General features: G+C 40.4%; 2 protein-coding genes across 4 annotated transcripts in view; one reads left to right on the plus strand and one right to left on the minus strand.

The window, feature by feature from the left end:
* The window catches only part of TEX10 (testis expressed 10), a 50,702-nt gene extending 30,131 nt beyond the window's left edge, over positions 1–20,571 (plus strand). Inside the window, exons 10-15 of the mRNA XM_085220622.1 lie at positions 4,995–5,083; positions 6,196–6,329; positions 16,805–16,885; positions 17,948–18,129; positions 19,028–19,238; positions 20,340–20,571. Coding sequence (XP_085076748.1) covers positions 4,995–5,083; positions 6,196–6,329; positions 16,805–16,885; positions 17,948–18,129; positions 19,028–19,238; positions 20,340–20,453 — 811 coding nt within the window. The 3' untranslated portion in view covers positions 20,454–20,571. The remainder of the gene's footprint in view (positions 1–4,994; positions 5,084–6,195; positions 6,330–16,804; positions 16,886–17,947; positions 18,130–19,027; positions 19,239–20,339) is intronic.
* The window catches only part of INVS (inversin), an 82,683-nt gene continuing 80,884 nt past the window's right edge, over positions 20,133–21,931 (minus strand). For all 3 annotated transcript variants that reach the window (XM_085220620.1, XM_085220621.1, XM_019613891.3), the window contains one exon: positions 20,133–21,677. In XM_085220620.1, the coding sequence (XP_085076746.1) occupies positions 21,562–21,677 (116 nt within the window). In that variant the 3' untranslated portion in view covers positions 20,133–21,561. The remainder of the gene's footprint in view (positions 21,678–21,931) is intronic.

The following is a 21,931-nucleotide window of genomic DNA, read 5'->3' on the forward strand; positions in this document are numbered from 1 at the left end:
CAAAAAGAGATGCTCACTTCTATTCTGATGAGTTGCAGAAAGATAGAATGTGCATCTGGGAGGTGGTGGTGTGTCATCTGTGGTAGGTGGATGAGCTGACTGAATGGTACTTTGGTAGAGAGAGTAATGTGAACATTGTTGATAGGCTTTGTCATTTGTCTTTCTGGGTTGTTTCTGAGTAGGCTACAGTACCTGCAAAGTGCCTACAAAGATCTCATGAGCCTCCAACGGTGTCCTTCTTCCGCTGTATGAACTAATCAGTTCTGTCCACCTTTTCTTACCCTTAAAACCAGTCGTCTCTTCACGTGAAGACCTTCTTTCCTACACTGTATCTTCTTAGTTTTCTGGATTTCTTTTTTGTAAGTATAATAGAACCCAAAGGTATTCAGAATGTATTCTCAGAGGTGCTGGAGTAATTCTTCCTTATTCATGCATGTTTACCCCTTATGAAGGCTTTTAAGAGCCACGTAAGGCAAAAAATTATTTCTGAGAAAACATGTTGTCTATTCCCAACTCCAAAGTACGTATTCATGTATCAGCTACTTCTGTTCATCATTATAGAGTGTATTAATTTGTCTAGTGCAGATGTTAATTTTACAAATCTTTATTTTAATATTAAGTAACAGTTGGCATCATGTTCCTCACTCCACATTCTGTAAATGCCAGGTAGCTTCTCAAGTGGAAGCTTAGGGCTGCTAGCTGTTCAGTTCATCCTTGTGTTCTCTTAGGGATGAAGAGTGAACGCCGTCATGCCTAGGTAATTCCCTTCTGCTTTGTTCAGTTCCATAATGTAATGTGTAGCTGCTTGAAGTTACAGAGGTAAATCTCATGAATCCCCAGAAGAGTTCTGCTGAGATAGGAACCTGCACAATTTCTTCTGTAGTGAACAGGGATGTGAGTTCTGCCTATAGGCCTAAGATCATCGAGTGCCTTCCTCATGCCCTGGTAGATTGTTGGGTGTAGAGGGTCTTTGGTAAGTTTTCGTCTCCTGATAAATTTAAAAGAGAAATTGTTCTCAGCATCTCAGTGCTTAACACTCTTGCTGAGGATGCAGAAAATTTGAGTTTACCACCTTCCTCTGAAAGGAAGGCCAGTTTCCTATTTCCTAACAGAGAGATTTGGTCACTGGACTATTTTGAGGAGTGGTACTCATCAAATATATAATAACTTATAGTTAAGCTTTCTTAATTCATTTTTCACTGAGTTGGAGTCCGGGTGGATTTTTATTTTTGTTTGTCCAGGAAATGGGAGAATCAGCTGATGGCCGTGCTTGGCTCTATTTACCTGTTTTGGGTGGAACTGAAGTATATCAATGGACGACAGAAAAAACTCCTTTTAGGAAAACCCTTTCGGTACAATTTTGTGACCTAGAAGTGAAGGAACAATTGTACAAGGCTTTGATTTAAATCTCTGATCAGTGGTTAAAATAAACTTTTAATGGAGTCATTCAGCTCAGAGTGAGTTAGGTTTTTCAGCCTGTTCTCTTCCAAATGCTTAAATGCTTCTATAAAACTTCAGGAACACTGTGTGCTAGAATATCCTCTGTTATGGCAATGGAAGCATTTTCCTGGAATTTGAAAGAATTGGATTTTGGTTTCCTTGAACAGAAAACTCAGATCTTTCATCTTAGACTTCTTGAATTGTGTAATCCTCATACTTACGAATAAAAGGGTGATAAGTATCAGTGTCTCAAAGGAACTGTGAATATTGTATTTGATTCTCCTTCTTACTCTAAAAAATACTTGAGAACTGTACTCAATATTTTTGAGATTCATTACACTTATTTTCAATTTTATTACTGAACAACAACAACAAAAAATAATTTCTACAATGATTCTAGCAAGTTTCGTTGGAGCTCTTCTATGGAAATCCTTTAGGTTACTTTAAAACTTCTTATGACTGTTAAAACCAACACCTGAAGCTGAACCAGAAATCTGTTTTGGTAGCTAATTTGGATGAGGAATCACAGTGATGATAATAGGATGTGGTTGAAAAACAATTACTTGTGCACAAACTGGAGTTTACAAATTTTATTTGCAATCCTTTTATGTAACCTAAGCTGAAAATAATGTCATGAACATAAGTGGATCTGCTGTTAAAAGTTAGCAGCAAGTGGTAGAAGTAATCATATGCACACATGCTGTCATAGATAAATATGTTCTATGCTAATGGCAAGAGAAGCAGTGATTTTTAAGTTAATTGGATTCAGATTTCCTTTTAATACCCTTTGGTGTATGAAAAGGGCTAGCTAAAGGTGCAGTACTAAATCTTGGTAGAGATGTTCTTAGGGAGAGTGGATAACCTTATGGAAATGGCAACATTCAGTTCATCATAGTTAAATGTGAGTTTGGAGTAGCTGTCTGGAAGGGTCTCCCCAATACAATTTGATAACAGGTTCCCATTGCAGTGGAAATTTATTTAAAGAGAGGAGATTATAATGAGCTTGTTGCCTCTATTCCATCTACGGATCATTTTTTGTAAAATGTTTAACATCCCGTTTATGAGCATTTAACCATTTTAAAATGCACATAGTTCTTAATCATCCATGGTAGTAGTGTTACTAGATTTGACATAAGATCAATGAAATGATTTGTAATGTGATTGTAGTACGTCAGTATCTGTTCTAGAAATAAGTTTTAGTTCTGTGTTCTCTATTTCTGGCTTGCCTTAACACAAATCCCAAAATGGAGTAGCTTCAACTGTGCTATAGATATTAGGATTCTGAGGTGGTTGAGACATTGATAACTGTGTTTAAATTAACTTTATGCTGTAGTGTTCTTTTTGTACTTGCACTACTAGTAAGACATGGGTCTTAGTTTTAATCTGGTACAGTGTATTTGTGAGATCCTGATCCAGTCCTTGATTTAATGACTGTGTTATTTTTTCCATGCTGCGTTGTGTGTTAAATGCACCACAGTCACTGGAAGAGTATTTAAATAAAGTTGTGCTTCTTCCTCTGGGAGAAGACCCCTTGTTTTATTTACTGTATTATGTCTGTATCCCACTTGGAAAACCAAGTGATTTCCCCTTTTGTGGGATTCTGTGCTGTGTTTTTCACAGCTGTAGGAGATGCTGGGGAAAGACGCTGTCTGCCCACACAAGTGAGGAACTAAGGCAAGGAAAATGCGAAACACAGAAGTACCTGCTAGATGGAGGAGTTGAATGAAACACTTAAGAGCTTTTTTTTTTTTCAGAGTACTTAGTGTTTTCTGTCTTCAAAGCAGGGGTCTGACTTCGATTTCACTGTAAGTGCAAGTGCAGCACTAGAGGTAGGTCAGGCCTGTGTGCTGCTCTTGAAGATGCTTGGAGCTGCATTGCTCCACAGCTGTTGCTGTTCTTTCCGTCTTACACTCATTTTTGAACTGTTGCAGTGCTGACAATAGGAAAAATAGCATAAGAGAAACCTCCACTATGAATAAGGTTTTTCTGTTCTGTAAAAAAAAAAAATAGTATCTAACCTGAGGATGAGACCTGATCGGAAATATTACTGCTGAGTTACTGGCCCCCTGTTTTACGAAGTTTGTGATTTATCCAGCATCTCATGGAACTTCTGCACTACAGATAAGGATGCCAACCAGTATGCCTAAAACCTTTGCTCACCTGAATTTGTAAGCTGCTCTGTTCTTACTTTCCATCTCATGCCTGTTGCACATTATAGTTACTTACTAAGGCAGGAGCAAGTCAGACTGTAGTATCTTTTGTTACATAATCTTGGTTAATCCATTCATCTGTGAGTTAATGAGGTAGATTATTTTTTTTTTTTTAAAGACAATGACATGTAACAGCATTGTACTCCAAGGCGTGTGCACAAAAGCGAAGCTGAAGCTTGTAGGCAACTTGCTCTGTCACTTTCTTAATTGAGTGCTAGTTTATTTTTTTTTTACGTATGTGATAGCTTTGGCATTTTAAAAAAGTAGATTGTAACTGAGTTCCAGGATTCTGGTTTTGTATGTGCATGCGTCAGTGCAGCTCTGCTTGCAGATGAGTCTTAAAAACACTCAGTAGTCTTTTTCTGCGGGTTCTTCGTGATCCTAGAGCAGAATAACAGTGCTTCTCTCTGCTTCCTCATCTGTAGACGTCAGTGACACTTAGCATGGTATCCTGCTGGGATGCTTGAAAGGCTTGTTCTGTTTCCGTGCGCCTGGAAATAGTTAGGTATGAGTAGCAAACCAACACTGGTAAAACATATGAAGGATTTCCAGAGACTTAGCCATATGCTTCAGAACCCTGCTTGTGGGTAAGCTAATGTGAGGAGCAAATAAGGGCAGTGACACTGCTTTGGACGAAAGATCTGCATAGCCCAGTGCATTGCCCATAGCACCGGCTGTGAGTGAGATGTGTAGAGAAGAACGAAAGCAGGGCAAACAGAGCCCTAGGACTCGACATTACATTTCCACAAGTATGTATGGTTTTTAATCTGAGAAACGAAAGTGATGGTCTTACAGATTGCCCCTCAAAAGGGGGAGGTCAAGCAGCTGCGATAATAGGTTTGCTGTGTTTTAGCACATGGCTCCTTTATGTGCTTTAAATTCTGAAGCAGGTCTTCAATTCTGTATTTAATAGCTTCAGCTACCCTAGAGTGGACAATGAAGGTGCTTTGAAATGGTATCTATTGTTGATACAAAAGGCTTTATCAAAATTAGTGAACATAATGAAAAATACGAGTAAAGGAAATCAAATTAATTTACTGCGTGTTGGCTGTTGTCGCTGTAGGAAAGGTTATAGTGGCGTTTAGGAAAGTTTGCTACCTCAGTAATTCAGTCTGCACAACAACTAGTGCTCACGTAGGGGCACGAAATTCAGTGTTATTTGTCTGGAACAGACCAAGTTCTGTTTTTGAAGCTGTTTGAAATGCTACTCTGACAACAGCGGTTAGAAACAGGAATGCTGAAATTAATAATTTAGCCATGCTAATTGATTGCATTATGCCATTAGGTTGTGAATTCTTAATGACATGTTTTTTTAATAAACTATCTACTGTTGGTTTTGTGTAGATCGTCCTTTGCAGGCTGGAAGTGCCAAGTGCAGGATAATGCAGTGAATGATGTGGACTATTTCAGCTTCTTGTTTTCAACCCTTATAGGTAATTCATGTGAATGTCATAATTTAGAATTAACAAAATGAAATTTGTTTTGGTAGTCGGTTGCTGGGTGTAACTCGGAATAAATGGTGAAGTAGTTACTTCCTGAAAGTGATTCTAATCTTTTTGCTTATTTTTGTTGTGATATATCCTTTTTTCTCTTGATCCGATTTCTGACACCCTACTTATATGCTCTGATTTTCCATTTTGGTGAATATTTACTTACTTTTTCCTAATGTCTTGCAAATATTTTAAAGAAGTATGAGGAAAATCTAAATTCAGTGCATAGCTTGAAAGAAATTTTTTCTTCTAGACTTATCTGATGAAGTGTATGTCTCCATTTGGCTCATAACAATATGAGTGTAAAGTGCCTTTTGGATTACCTATGGACATGCTTGCACCATTAAAAAAATACCATCAGAATAAAGTGATCAGAGTACGTTGAAGGGAACTGCCCGGAACTGTCATGTGCACAGAATCACCTCCCTGCTAGATTTGCACTCAGATATCACCACAGAACAGAATTATTGTTACAACTTATTTTGGGAAGGTGCTGTGGTTAAAATATCATGATGGTACTGAGAAATATTTTCCAGTAACTTTCCCTGTGGTAGAGAGAATAATTTCTAACACTCAATTACTTTGCATTCTAAATTATCTTTTTCGTGAAAAACTGATGGCAGCAGTATTGGTGGTTCAGAAAATGAAAATAAGAATAAACTGACTGTTTTGAATCAGCAGTTCTGCTTTATTAAAGCATTTAATACCTGGCTAGAAATAATTAGGCAAATTAATTTTTTCTAAAGCCCCGGGGGCTGTTTGAAAGTCCCTGCATTATTGTGAACACCCTGTGAATTGTCATGCATTGTGTCTGCTTTTTCATTTTTTAAAGATACGTGTGTTGAAAATATAATGTGGCCTTTGTATGGTCTTGCATACCACGGTATGATTGAAATTGGTATTCTTTTGATTTGGTGTTCTCTTGTGGAAATCAGAGATTCGATTTTGATATACTTAATTTAACATACCGAGCAAGATCTTGTGAATGATGCTGTTAAAGTAGAAGAGTGCTTGGCTTGTCTCGTGACACTGTTGTACTGCTTATTTTTCTCTAGGGTTTTCAAGAGAGGAGTTGACTAGTCTCCAGGGCATTAGAGGAAAACCACACATTAGCCAGACACAGCTTTCACCTGTCCGTCTTTACCTAACAGATCTGGACCAGTTTTTACACCACTGGGCTGTGACAGAGGTAATACATCGACACTAATTCTAAATGACAGCATTCAGTCTCAAAATGCTCTTTATCCCTTTTCTGCAGGTATCTAAAATCTTGTCATGAGTTGAAAAAGAATGCAGAATGTTACAGCAGTCAATCTGCTAATTTTTCCTTACAGCCAGCAGATAATATTTTGAAGGAAGTTGCTTTAAAAGGTGAACGTTCAGGTGTGTTGTGCAAAACACTGGACATGGGAAAATGGATGGAAGCCTTGGTGGAAAATTCTGACCACTGAGACACTGAGAAGTTTAAGACCAGCAATACAGTTTGGCTTTCAGGAAAAAAAAACTTGTAAAAATATTAATTATGGAGAGTTTTCTTTGTGAAATTTCATTAATTAAAAAAACGCTTGCATTACATGAGATTTTCACTTGGAAGTACAATTAAGTTGGCATTGGTGGCTTCAAGTAACTTCTCTGTTTATTTAATCAGTTTACTGGATTATAAACTTCACTCTGAGTTTGGTACCTGTTTGTAAGATCCTGAGTATTGAGAACTAAAAGCTTAATTTTGTTATTGGTTCTAAATGGATCTGAGCCACCAGACTTTATTCAGAACTAGTAAATCTTCATTGTGGCTCAACTCTTTTTTATTGCTTAGGCCACAGAAGCCACTTTAAGGTGTGAAATCATATTTTAAATCATGTCATTTTTACAGTATTTATGAAACCTGTCATGAATACAGAAGAAACAAAGTTTTAGCTGTATGACGTATTTTGGTTTTTCATTGCAATCTTTTTTGCTTCAAGAAAGCAATGCAGTGGTTTTTTCAACTTCTACTTTGTGATGTTTAAGCGATAATCTACTAAACGTAATGACAGTCCTAGGCATATATTGCACATGTGCTGTTTTCCATAGAAAGGTATTTTGGGCAAACTTGTTTCGTACCATGACTGATACAAAACCTTACAGGTCGTGCCTACAGTTAGTTGGCTTACCAGAACAGTTGGACTTTCCTTCTTATTTTCTATGCTGTTTCTTTTCTAGCTGTTAATGCCACGTTCTCTCAGCAGAAAAAAAACCCTTCTCCAGTATTGAAAGACTAGAACATTTTATGTTCCTGCTCTGCACAGAACACAGGATTGTCCCTCTGTGAACTCACCAGAGGAGTCACTTTCCAATCTTTATTAGCATATTTTATATGTCTTACCAGCTTTTGAAAATGCTACCCTTCTTGTCCTCTTTCCATCCTCTTTTTTGATTCTTCACAAATGTATCAAAATTGGCTGAGAGAACCACATGATAGAAATATGTTAACCTGGAGACAGTGAAATGGGTGGATTATAGAAAGCTTCTTTGCATCCCTGGTTCCTGCTTTCAAGTTTGATTTACTTCTCTTAGCACAATCTATTTGTTGCTTTGGTGCCAACAAGAAGAGTTGTTACATACAGAAACTTGTTTTTGTCAGGTTCTCCAAAGTGAATAGCAGCTACTAAACAAAGAGCTGGATATCCCTGATTAGTTGTGGAAAAGCATTTGGACACTATGCTGAACAAACTACAGTACTGATGAATTCGTGTGTTAGCATAAAGTCTTTTCTGGGACTAAGTAATGAGAGAAAATAGGAACAAAAATTCCTGTATGAAGAACAACGTGACCTTCTGGATCCATGGTGTTTTTGTATATTCTTAACCAAGAGGATGCTCTGGATTGCCAATTACCACCCTGAGTTTGATAAGGAGGTTGGAGGATTTTCCTCTGTAATGTATTTATCCTTGTGGAGAGAAAGTTATGATAGGGAACAGTCGACATAGATTTATGGAAAACAGATTGTGCTCAACCAGCCTGATAGCCTTCTCCACCAAGCCAGTCGTCTTGTTGCAGAAGGGGAAACTAATACGTATTTTTTGTCCTGGATTAAGTGAGGTTTTTCATGCTGTCTCTCATAATATCCTTGTCTGTCAGCTCACAAAGAATGGCTTAGTTAAGTTGACAGTGAGATGAAAACTGCCTGATGGGCCAGGTCTAGAGCTGTGATCAGAGGCACAAAGTGAGGGTGGAACCAAATCATGTGATGTACCCCAGGTGCCAACACGGAAGCCAGTACTTTCTAACCTCTTTATTAGTGACCTGTTCAGTACTGTTCTCCTGCTTCAGACATGTTGACCTGTATTCTATTTTGTGTTCAGTTTGTAAAGAAAATACTCTGAGATCTGTATTCCAGAAGAACTTTATAATTTGGAGGCTGGACTATTAAAAAAAAAAAAAAAAAAGCAAACAAATGCTGTCTTGGGAAAAAAAAAACACCCTCAGTTCCTCAAGATTTGCCAGATGTTGCCCTGAAATACTTTATAGAGAAAATAATTTCCACCAGGTGTTAAACAAACTTCTCTTTTCTGAAAAGGAAATAAAACTAACAGTGACAGAACCATCCAAAAAGCAGAGATGAAGCCTTTGGGGAAATGAAAACCACCAGCAAATTATGAGGACTTCTTTTAAGATCCCTTGAGATACAGTGTGGTATGAAGTCTTTAAGTGCATTGGATCTGGGTCTGAGGCATGGGTGAGTTCTTTCTTCCTGGGGTTGAGGGAGATAGGTTTGGAGAGCACTTTGTTCAAAGTGAATATAGTTCAAGATGGTTGTGCTGTTATTATAAAGTTGGAGGCTGGTAATGAGCTGCATCCCCTAGTGGTCTGTCTTGGGACAGGTGCTCTTTAACGTCTTTATCAATGACATCAACGACGGAATCGAGTGCATCCACAGCAAGTTTGCTGACGACACCAAGCTGAGTGGTGAAGTTGACACAGTGGAAGGAAGGGATGCCATTCAGAAGGACCTCAACAGGCTTGAAAGGTGGGCCTGGGTGAACCTAATGAGGTTCTACACAGGAAAGTGCAAGGTTTTGCACTTGGGCCGGAGGAATCCCAGGCATCTATACAAACTGGAAGGAGTGGACCTTGAGGGCAGTCCTGCAGAGAAGGACCTGGGGGTCCTGATGGATGAAAAGCTTAACATGAGCCAGCAATGTGCTTCTGCAGCTCAGAAGGCAAACGGTGTCCTGGGCACCATCAGAAGAGGGGTGGCCAGCAGGGACAGGGAGGTGATTGTCCCTCTCTACTGTGTTCTTGTAGTTCTGGAGTACTGTGTCCAGGTCTGGAGCCCCCAGTACAAGGAAGACAGAGAGCTGTTGGAGACGGTCCAGAGGCCACAAAGATGATCAGGGGACTGGAGCACCTCCCCTATGAAGATAGGCTGAGGGAGCTGAGCTTGTTCAGCCTGGAGAAGAGAGGGCTGTGGGGTGACCTCATTGCAGCCTTTCAGAGCCTACAAACAGGAGGGGAATCAACTCTTTGAAAGGGTAGATAACAGCAGGACAAGGGGAAATGGTTTTAAGTTGAAGGAGGGAAGATTTAGGTTGGATGTCAGGGGGAAATTCTTTACAGAGAGAGTGGTGAGGTGCAGGAACAGGCTGCCCAAAGAGGTTGTAGATGCCCCATCCCTGGAGGTGTTCAAGGCCAGATTGGATGGAGTCCTGGGCAGCCTGGTCTAGTATTAAATTATTAATTAGTATTAAGGGGAGGTTGGTGGCCCTGCCTGTGGCAGGGGGGAGATTCATGATCCCTTTCAGCCCGAGCCATTCTGTGATTTTGTGAAAGCTGAATACTTTCAGATCTCAATTACTTTACCATCAGATGATTTATCGTCTACTTAGAAATGCATTTGCAGTCGGGATGGTGAAGGCACTAAATCTCTTTGAACTAACTATAAACTTGGCCAACTTTCCATCCACATTTTTGCATTCAGTGGCAAACATTTTATCTTGCTGGGAAAAAAACATTCAGCAATAGATAACCTTCAATTTTTTTTGTTGTTGTTGTCAGAAAACAGAAGAAATCATAGAATCATTAGGGTTGGAAAAGACCACTAAGATCAAGTAGTCTGACCATCAGCCCACTCCCCACCATGCCCACTGACCATGTCCCTCAGTACCACATCCATACGGCTCCTGAACACCTCCAGAGGCGGTGATTCCCCCACCTCCCTGTGCAGCCTCACCACTCTTTTGGAGAAGAAAAGTGGAGGCCATTCCATATCATTCTGTTACTGAGAGAATAGGCTGGCCCCCACCTCTTTACCACCTCTTTTCAGGTTGTTGTAAAGATTGATAAGGGTCTCTCATCTGCCTCCTCTTCTCCAGATTGAACAATACCAGCTCCCTCAGCTGCTCTTCTCTTTACCTGCTCCAGGGCCTCCTTGTCTTTCAATGCCTCTTTGTAATATAGTTCCTCCTTGTAATGCCTCTTTGTAGTGGTTTCCTTGCACAGTTTGGGAGTTGCTGAGGCACGAGGTATCTTCCCTGTATTGTGGCCAGGTGCGTACCATAGTTAGTATGCAGTAAATTTTCAGTAGGAGGGAAAGCTGATTTACATTGTGAGCCACTTAGTGAGATACCCGAACTCCAGTCCTCCATACAGTGACTCAATTTCAGAATTAAAAACTTTTAGCTCTTACAGAAATGTTTTTTGTTGAGGCAGAATGCTTTAGTAACTAATAATATTAGTTAATTATAATATTAGTTAGTTATTAGTTATTTTAATTAGTCACACTTCTGATGTGGCTTTTGGTGGAATTTAGTAGGGAGGCAGGGCTTTCTGAATACTGAATGGTGTATGCTTTTATTTACTGGATATGCAAGTGTATGATGATGCTGAATTATTAAGCAAAATACTTGTAGGTTTTTTTTTTAATACCTAGTAAGTGAAAAAAGCAGTCCATTAGCTGCAGTGCAGGAACCATTCAGAACTCTATTACAAGTTGAGAGTTTTCTCTTTAAAAGAGTAAGCTGCAAATGCAAGTTTCCTGGAAGTGTTATGCAAATAAGCACCTGGAAGTGGAGAGGGTCTCACTAAGTACAAGATAGCTTATAGGTAGGTTCATGCATCTGCTTGGCAGCAGCCAGGTGGGCAGTCCACATGTGCAGCCGCTGTGGGTGTCCTTTGTGAGGATCTTGGGTGAAAAGTCCAAACACAGATGCTTCTGATAGGGGTTAATGCTTTTAAGTGGTTTCTAGCAAAACCCTTTGGGGGTGATTGCCGTTTGTAACTGTTTTGTCTAGAGCACAGCAATTGGTAATACTGGCAACCCAAAGCCACTTCTTTTGTGGATGCTTTTGGGTAATTGTGATTTTTCACTTGAGGAGCAATGCTTCAGAAAAGCGTCCCTCTAAATGCCATTTTGTGTAACTGTAAAGGTTAATCTTCAAGTTTCGTCTGAAAGAGATGAAATGTAAATGTGGAAGCCTTGCTTCATTTTCTGGAGCAACTTCTACTTAAAATGACTTGCGCCTTATTAAAGCCAATTATTTAAAATCATACCCCTGCAGCTATAATAGATGGAGCTCCGGAATAGATTGCTGCAGCCTAAAGGGAGAGGCTTCAGACTCGGTTCATTTTAACAGCGCCTATAGTGTTTGTCGGTAATGTTGTTCACTCCCCAGTAATTGAATTGCTCTGTCAGGATCAAATGAGAAAGAGCCGACAGAAGTGAGCAGATTAACAAGGTAACAATGTATATGTGATAATTTCTGTTGTTATAATATTTGGTGTTTGTGTCATTTGAATGCTGGGAAGGAAAAAGCAAAGCGCCATGCTGAAGTTCTGCTTGAAGTCTGCGTTCTGGAATCATACTGGTCACAGTGCTGACTGGAAGGGATGAAATAATCAGCAAGGCGTTTAAAAGAGTTAAGTGCAGACATCAGCTATTAAAAGAAGGCTGCAGCTCAGAGCTCTTGGGATGGATGTAATGGAACATAGAAAAAAAATTGGGAAAGTTTTATAAATGAGGTAGGTGTGAAGGCTGTATCTGCACTGACGTGCTGTGGCAGACTGAGCCAAGTCACAGGCTTCGTGAGAAACAAGGGCTCGCTTCTGAAATGCATGGTTTCCAGCCTCTCGTGTGGAGAGTGGGCAGCCAGGCGAGCTGGGCTTTTCTTGCTTTTCAAGAAGCAAGAATGACTTAGAATCATAGAATTACTCAGGTTGGAAAAGACCTTAAAGATCATCAAATCCATCTACAACTCCACCATACTACCCTAGCTCTAACAGCCCTCCGCTAAATCAGGTTCTAGATCACCTGTTAGCTATGGAGCCCTGTTCTGTCAGTAAATAATAAGTTTCTCAAATGTCAGTTTTTTAGCAAGACACGACTGTCTGTAGCCAGTAGTTCTCTGCGTCTTGGTACAAATTAGGTTGGGGCCTGTGATCAGGCTGCTGCACAGCAAGTGAGCAGCAGTGATTGGCAGCTGCTTATTTGTGTTCCATGGCAAATAAAGGCAGCTTGACTTCAGTTGACTTTGAGGTACAGGTTTTACATCAGGCAGAGCCCATATGTGGGCAACTGGTGCCATTTGACAGATGCAGTCTAAGATTGTGTGCTGCAGTTAGTGTTTCTGAGCCAGTAACTGGACGCTGACTGTGTTTCATAATTCTTCTGTATCATTGGAAATATGTACAGTATCAGTGTGTAGAGTAATATATAATTTTGAATTCTTTCCTAATGTGTTTCTTTGTCTTCCTGCTCTGTTAGTGCAGAGTTAGAAACACAGTGTTTTTCCCATTGCCCAGCTATGTAATGCTTTCCTGCAGACTGCATTTTTTTTTTCCTTTTTTTTTTTCTTTAACCTAGGCTGTGTTATGTTTTCATTGTGATGGTGTGGATTTTCTGAGCTGTTTCTTTCCTTTTTTTCTGGAGTCACTGAATCGGGAATATCTTTCACATCCACCCCCATGAGCTTAGCCCAGGCAGGTGAACAAAGATCTCTGGTTGTACACGGCTTTCTCAACAACTCAGGGCACTGTTAATATTGCCCTGTCAAATCAATTTATCTCAGAAAGAGAAGCAGGCCCTGTCAGGGGAGTACATGTCTGATACGGCAGGGCGCTTCGGGGGAGCGGGCCCGGCCTCAGAGGCCAAGCTTCATTGCCTGCCCCATCACCTGAAAACTTCTAATTTTCTACGCTCTGCAGTAACGTGTTACACTGAGCAGGGTCCTGCCTGAAACAACCATTTCTCCAGGGCTGGGGAATTGGCTGCAGAACAGCCTGTTACGTTTCAGTTACCAGTGTTCAAGGTGGATGTCAGCAGGAACGGGAAAGTCTAGTTTAAAGTTCACATTGGGATATAGGGCCTGGTGTTTGCCAACTTTCCTTTAGAAAACAATCACTTCTCTGGGGTCTGGGCTGTCTGTGGGTCTGACTGCACACAGGGGTTGTTCCTCCTGCCTGCTGGGTTCCTCTCTGCATGCGTGTCTTCAGTAGAAAGCGTGGATTTTTCTGTGAAAAAGAGAATACTTGGCAGCATGTTTAAGCTGGAAGTAATAACACATTTCTTTTTCACTGGACAGTTACTGATAAAATGTTTCCCTTGAGGCTTTTTCAGCACAGAATCTCTCACATTATGGGAAACGGAGCGATGTAGGGAGCGGGAGCAGTTAAACATACAAACGGGACATGGCTCTCGGCTCATCACTTGTCCTTTAGCCACGAGGGCTCACTTTGAGTTTGAGGGTCCCTCCTAACTCCACCGTTTGGAATTGAGAGCATCTTACAGATGAGCAATATTAAATTAAATGGTTTTGTCTTTTTTAGCTTAATTTACACAAAATGGGGCATTCAAACAAAATGAAGAACCAAACCCAAAGAATGAAACCAAACCTGTCATTAGGTACCCGTCTTAAAAAGGCGTAAAGCCCTCTGTGGTCAAAAACCACTCCTTCTCTGTCCATTCACTTTGGTGATACTCTGAAACAAAATTGCTCTGGCTTTAGTCCAAAGCTCATCTGTGAATGCAACAAAAATGTGATAAATGCTAATCAAATGTAAAATAACGAATCAGCTGTGACATTTTATTATGGAAATTAAACGTCATGCAAACCCTTGCCTAAGGAAAATAAATTGTCGGGAAAAATACTAATTTTCATGTGATAATTAAGTTTTCTTTGCTTTTCATTTCCATGTCTAACAGTGTTTCACTTTCACTTTCTGTAACAGACATTTGTCATGAAAGCCATTTCAAGCAGGATTTAATTTATAGAATTGAAAAGGATTACCACTCCCACTTAATCATATGAAAATAGAGCTGGCTCTAGGGAGTGTTACTGCTATTTTGAGGGTCAGGAGGATTCAAAAAGTTGTAAACTTGCCAAATATTGTGCACTTCACCACAGCCCTTACAAGTAGGTATGCTGCTGCTCAGTGCTGCGATGGCCAATTTCCTTCTTCAGTTCTGGAGAAATCTTGAGTCTCAGCAAATTGTACCTCTTTTGAAGTTCTTCTGTAACTTGTCATCTAAGGGAGTCTTTCTGGATTGCTGGAGCTTTTCCAAGGGCATAAGGACGAATTTTCAGTAATTTATTATTAATAATAAATTATGTAATAGTTTAATTAAAATAATAAAATTTATTAACAATAAGTCACAGTTTGGTGGGTAGGTTTGATGGATTTACCTTCTTTGTCATTAATTTGTTGACTTTATGTGGTCAAGTATTGAATTAAAAGGGATCTCTATAGGTTATGTCTAGTGTTACGTAATCAGGAGCGTATCACACACTTCTGTAAACTCGCTGAGCTCTCTTAAGAGCAGGAAAAGTCTCCTGTGCTCCCTCCTGTAAGCCTTTCACAATCCTCCTTCCTAATTTTCAACCCACCTTACTGCCTGTCGGACAGGATCATTGTCATTGACGCTGCTGTTTGGATACGTTTGTTCTCACCTCTGTTGTGTTTTAAGGAGCACTGGCGTACCTGCTTAGCTGTAGCTTTGCCAGCCTGAGCAGGTGAAGTCCTTTCCATCTAGATCTGTAAGATAGAATCTCCATTCTCTGTGCAATTTTTCTGTGCCTCTTCAGTTTAAGTTTACCTTTCTTGAAGAGGAGTGCCTCCTGTGTTGTGTGGTATTTCAGGGATGGTGCATGTAGGGTCTTACAGAGTAGTTCTCTTCAGCCACACTGACCGCCTCTACTGTGGTTGTTCTCATTTTTGCATCCTAATGCAATATTTGCTTGTTCTGTGCTTGTATCTCAATCACCTTGTGATTGGGTATGCATGGATCTTTCTCCTCATTTCCAATTGTTACAGGTCTACCTTGCAAACAGAAGTTTTGTGGTCTCCGGAGTCATGACTTTTCCCCTTTGTTTCACTGGTATTTTTTTTCTCTGCTAGTCAGGAGACCCATGCAGTCTTATAGGTTAGTCCCATCTTCCTGTCTCGGTGTTCTCAACCTCGAGCTGTCAGCCAACACGTTTCATCAGTGCCATTTTACCTTTTGTGCAAGTGCTGCTCATTCAAATATGAGGTCACGCTGGCATCAGTTTGCCCTTGACAATCCTCTGTCGTAACCTCCTGTCTTCATTCCTTGACACTGCAGAAATGCAAATGTTTTTAAGTACTTCCAGTAGCTAAGGAGTGCCTTTAATCAGGAGGAAAGCCAACTCTTTGAAACAGTAGATACAATAGATTTGATACAGTAGATTTGCAAAAAGCATTGTTTTGTAATGCTTTGAATGGTTCACAAATTGAGTAATTGGGAAGGAAGAGAGGAACAGAGAATGTGATCTGCCAAGGACTGCAGGACAAGTTACTTGCGCTTCTGGAACCTCTCTCTTTATCTTTCACAGTTGCATTGCATTTCATGGGGTCTTTTTTACTTGTTGATTTTATTTTTTAATTTCCATCCCCAACATGGCCACTCTCACCTACATAATGATGATGTTGGTTTTTTTAATTACAGTAGGAAGAAGAAAATAAATAAGGCAGTAGTCCCTGGGTTTGCCAGGAGCTCTTGTGAACTGAAACCATTGCTGTTGTTCTAGACTTTGAAAGGCCCAAGCCTTCAGTTCACCTCTTTCTTAACCTTTTTCTGTCACACTTCTGCACATCTCTTGCAGTTTGCTGATGCCTGGCTGAACAAGCACCAGAAAGTTGGCAGGTCATAAAACAAGATTTTTCTTTATACTGTTTCATTTTGTATCAAGTTTGACCATCACGTTATTGGCAATGTAGAAGAAAAGTAGTAGCAAATGGGTCTTTGCTACTTTCTTCTGTTTTCTTTTTTCTTTCCTGTCCTTTTTGTGGCCATTTTTCTATTTCATGCTTGTTAATGGTATCTGTGGTCTCTCTGTTTTCTGAATGTCATACTCTCGGAGGCAGGCAGGGTGTAGCCTTGCTGTGGCATTGTAGCTGGGTTGATTATTTTTGCCTTTCTACTTCATTCACAGAGGTAAATGGAAGAAAGCCACTACCACACAACCAGTGGTGCAAGTCATCCTCTCATTAAACACTGAGTAATTTATGCTGACAGTATTACTCTGATACACTGCCATGAACTAAAGGCAAAGCTGCCATGTCCTCATAGGTACTTTGTATTTAGGTCTGTCAGCAAAGTGTGGAATTGTGCTGTGAATGGTTGCTAGTTGTATTTTTAAGTGCTTAAATATAACTGCTTTATTAAAACAGGTGATCTGTCACAGCTTGTCCACTATACCTTCCCAAAGTCAGTGCTTTGACATTCTCCAGACTGGCATCTGTAAATACCTGGTAAGTCATATTTTGTTTTCCATCTTAGCTTGCTTATGATAAATCTTGTAATTGTCTCTGTAACCCTCAAATTCAGCTGAGCTGGCAGGGGCTTGGGGATGGGTGGACTTTGAGGTCTTTTCCAGCCCAGGCCATCCTGTGATTCTGTAATGCTCTTATCCCTGTCAAGCACATTGGATTTCTAGGAGACCAGTCCTGATGGGTACCCAGTGCTTTTTCTTTCTGGAGAGTTAAGTCTGAGTTTCCTTCTACCTCAGTGATGGCTCACTGCTGTTTCAAGGCACAGAAGGGATGCTCTGTCCCATGATATGTGTTCAAAAGGAAAGACCTGTTCTGTCTGAAAGCTGCTTTTTGTGTCTGTACGGTCCTTCAGGAGGAAGGCTTAAAGCTTTCTTTTCTTTTAAATAGGTTGGGGATGAATGTTGTCCTTATTTAGAGGGAATGGGATGAAGACTCTTGTCTCCTTAACTGGTTATAGCTGCTGTTAGCTGCCTGCTTGTATTTTTATCCGAAAGGCAGTGGTTTAAGAGCCAGGGAAATTCCTTAGAACTTCTGCACTAATGGTGCTCTGTTTCAGTACTGACGCTCAGAGGATAACATACATCTAGTCTTGCAAATTTGCTTCTAGGTTTTGTCCTCTTCTCCCAGCTTGCAACATCAAACACACAAAAAGCAGGTTCTGTTCTGAAAGCCCTGTGCAGCACAGGGATTTTGAGAAATGATGGATGCTTCCAAACCCCGTGTTTTGTAGGGTAGAGGACTTTCAATGTGAGGCCTTTTCACTTTGCACTTCTCTGAAAAATGTACTGGAAGTGGTAATGCCTTCTCTGACAGGCAGTGAGTGCTTCGGCTTAAATACTTTTTAACCTTCTATTGCTGTGAGGGTCAATTTCTAAGGAAAACAGGATTTGTTGTTTTTAAATGCAGTAGTATCTGTTCTTGAACAGAAACAAAGTAATGTTTCTTGTCATATGAAAGGACACATTTGGCATTAGAATTGTTTGTGTAACAGCAAAAACTTGTGTATGAGCGATGAATTTGAGGGTTTTTGTTTTAATCCAGGTTGGATTGGTTGTAATACCTGATAGCACAGCTGGATCTGTTCTGTGTGCCATAAATAAGCTCTTGGATCAAGCTTGCATCTTGAGTGAAAATCTGCACAAGTTCTTAGCCTCCTGTTGTTACAGCCTCCTGTACTTCCTGCTAACTCTGGACAAAGAGGATGCAGAACATGTACAGAAAAGGTAATGCTGCCTTTTATACTATACGAATTCTCTGTAAGCACAGATATATAGAGATGTAAGACAGAGGGCGAACCCCTTCCACTGCAGTTTATTTTGTCCTTTTGTTTAAGAACATCTGCAATATTAGCTGTAATTATTTAAAACCAGCTGGAGAAGGTTTCATCTCAAAGCTTTTACTTACTGAAGCTGTGGGATTTCTGAACCATCCTGACCCCAGAAATGCAGATACTTGCACCTTAATGTGTAGCCTTACCCTCTGGTTTCATTAGATAAGCTGAAAAGCAGCACACAAAGGATTTGGCTCTGTAAGCATGTACCTGACTTGATGTTTCAGCTTTAACAACACTTTTTTGAAATCAAACAGCCACAGCCACCTGGGATCAGTTTACTTATCTGTAAGGCAGAAATGTCTTTAAGCACTTGAAACTTCGGATTTTTTTTTTCTTACAACTGTTCCATATACAAGAAGGTTGATCAGAGTTTACTTAGGAAGACTCCTCCTTCTCTTACTGTGTACATGTTACAAACACTGATCATGTTTTTCTGTATTTGTTTTGAGCCTTAAAGATTCAGGAGGTTCAGACGTATTTGAATTACAGCTGAAAGAAGAACCCTTCTTCCCCACTGCCTCAAGCAGAAGTCACACCGTGTGAGGGCTTCAGCAACACTTGAAGCTCCAGGGCAGGACCTTAAATTTTTCCATCATCGTAGAATGTTTTCAAGTGTAACATTTGCCACTACAAATTTTCTGCTTCAGCACTAATTGCGAATGTAGTCGTGCCAACTGGCATCAACACAGGGGTGCGTTTCCTGGTGCAAATGCAAGACGTCGGCCACAGAAGCGTGTCTGAAATGAGCTGCCCTGATCACTTCAATTTTCATTCTCTTTTTTTGCCAGGGATATGCTGTGGGGATCGTGCATTTCTGCATTAGCACTCCTGCCGCGGCTGCTGAGACTGATGCTGCAAAGTCTGCAAGTGAGCAGGATCTGCCGGGAGGAGCTGCCCGTTGTTGCTCAGCTGCTTCGCTTACTGATGCAACACGGTCAGCTCAGGAGCCATATGATGACCAATGAATTCCTGGTGCAGCAGATTATCAAGGACATCATGGTAGGAAACCTGTTCTTGTCTGCCAGAGACCATAAGAATATCCTTTGTGTTTATGTTGAACAGTGACTGCAAACCATACGCTCAGTGAAATGTGAGTTGTGATTTGCACAAATGAGAATGTCACAGAGCCAAATGCTGTCCAGGACCCCTGGGCTGAATTTCAAAGCTAAGTTTTGAAAGAAAGTGCTCAGGAAGGGGATGAGCTGCAGCATGCCACAACTGGGTGGGGAGCTGTCCCAGCATATGTGCTGGTGGGAAATATTTTCTCTCTCTCAAGCGTGCAGGTCTCTGGAGAGACAAATGGTAGAAGTCTTAAAATTTGCAGCTATTGCAGAATCCAGCATTGTAGTCACACATCCACATGTCAGAGCTTTTGAGATTATTACATCTGCTTCTTGGGAAGCAGATCAGAAGCTGCCTTTTTGCACACATCTATGACTAGTTCTGGGTGCAGGGAGTTTGTATGGTCCCCAGACTTGAATATTCAAGTATGATGCCGTAATAATTTTGTAATGTCATCCCAAACTTAACCTCTTGGGGTGGTGCAGAACAAGATGTAAGCCTATCAAGCAAGTTCTCCGGTAAAAAACATGATGTTGGCTTCCTGCGGTGCTGGAAAGGCTTCAGCCTGCTTTTGTAATGTGTGGCTGTGGCTAGGTTGTGGTTCTGGTTCTGTTTTTAACCACTGAGAAATGCTGAGGAGGATGAGTTAGTGCCCACGGGCTGTGGTGGGCTGTGGACACTGGCACTCCTTGGGTGAGTATTACAGTAGAACTGCACACATTTGCATTATAATTGACTATCAATGGCAGAATTGTGAGGTGAGCAAGCTGCTGTAATTAATAGAGAAGTTGCATCTGATAGAATTCACACACTCCATAATGTAACACAATCTTAACATACCAAATAGTGACACTTTATTATTTCAGCACTAACAGACATACCGTGTTTAAACATACAGACTAAGAGAGCATTGTCACTGCATGCTGGTGAATGAGGCCATTGGGTGTCTTTAGCAGAGCACCTGCTTAACTGTAAGAACAAAGCAAAGCTTCACAAATGCTGTTGCTGAATTCCTCCCCCTCCCCCTTATTTTTTTAGACCCTGAAGAGCGGTGAAGTCCAAGAGCAGTGGCTGACGGACCTCCATTACTGCTTCAACATCTACCTGGCCTCTCACCCCCAGGGACCCAGCCCTATGAACGCAGTGTACTAAAGAGGTGGAACTGCATTTATTGTAAAGCATTTACTTCTATTTAGTTTTGAACGGGAGATGTTGGAACAAAGCTTGTCCATTTTTTTGTAAGTGAAACAGAATAAAAATTTTACAAAGAGCTGCATCCCTCCTGTAGCTTTCTTTTCAAGCACGAAACTGCAGCTTCACTGGAAGTTGGGTTTCCTAGGAGGACCACAGAGAAGGGTCAGATAAGGGACCTCTGTGAGGTTTAAGTGCTCGTAGGGAAGCAGAGACTCATCTGGACTCCGTACAACTAAAGAATTGTAATTATGTAATGCCAGCTAGAAAAAAATTGTATGTCCACCACTTTAAAAATAAATTCTTATTTTAATTGCAGAAATCTGTATTTTTAAAGACATTGTGCAAAGTAAATACTGTACAGCAGCAGCTTGAACTGCTCTAAAGACAAGTTTCCTACTAGCATAGGCCCTGCCCTGTATTGCTTTCTGTAGAAATTCATTCTGCGTGTGTACAAAAATACAATTCTTAATGAATAAATAACGGGATTATTTCAAAGGGTAGAAAACACTGCCAGCACTTTCCATATGCTGTGGAAAGAAATTTACTTACGGAGTGATTTCTTTGTCAACATTTTTCCTTACCCTTCCAAATCCCCAAAATAGGTTGAGAAATTACCTATTCTTTAGTACAAAACGGAACACAAAGGTAATGCCTCCTTTCTTGTTTAGATTCTGAGATACAGTTAGTAAATTTTGAGGTGAAACTGAACAGCAGTTACTGTTACAGCCCCAGTACAGTTTCACTCTCCTTTGCAATTGCATTTAATGAACACATACTCAAAATTCCTGATCCCAACAATGTAAATGTTTGTGAACCATCGCAGCACAGTGCTGGGCTTTGCACTTAATTGTCTGCTTCCAAGTGCAGTTCGGATTTCATCGTATCAGTAAATAAATTAAAATTTAAAGACAAATTTGTACACAAAACAAACAAGTCCAGCTCCCTAGCAGCCTGCTTGGCATGTAATAAAAAACTGAAAATACGTTCAAGTTTAAAATGTAGATGGCTTGCACATGATGAAAAGTTACATTTGTACCAGAATGCTCCTTAAATCCCAAACGTCCGCTTAGTTTTCGAGTCTTGTAGTTTTGGATTTTGCAGCAGTGCTCGGCCTCATGTTATATGAAAACTGTTTTGATTTTCCCATGTTCTCCAGCAAATGAACATACTGCAGGTTGTTCACTGTAAAAGGACAGAACAGTTTTGATGAATTATTCCAAATGAGAAAAGTTTAATCCACGCTGATTGTGCATTTCATAAACAACGTACCAGCAACATACCACCTTGTTCCTGACATCTCATTGTTACCTGTAAGTAGTTCTGTTTCCGTGGCACTCAGTACAACTTAAACATGGCTGTGTATTCAGCACAACCCATAATAATGGAGCTTAAGATTTACTCTCATAAATGAAGGAGTGCTTTCAGGCTGATGGCTC

This window comes from Meleagris gallopavo, chromosome 3, assembly GCF_905368555.1.
Source record: "Meleagris gallopavo chromosome 3, MGAL_WU_HG_1.1, whole genome shotgun sequence".
Taxonomy (NCBI): Eukaryota; Metazoa; Chordata; class Aves; order Galliformes; family Phasianidae; genus Meleagris; species Meleagris gallopavo.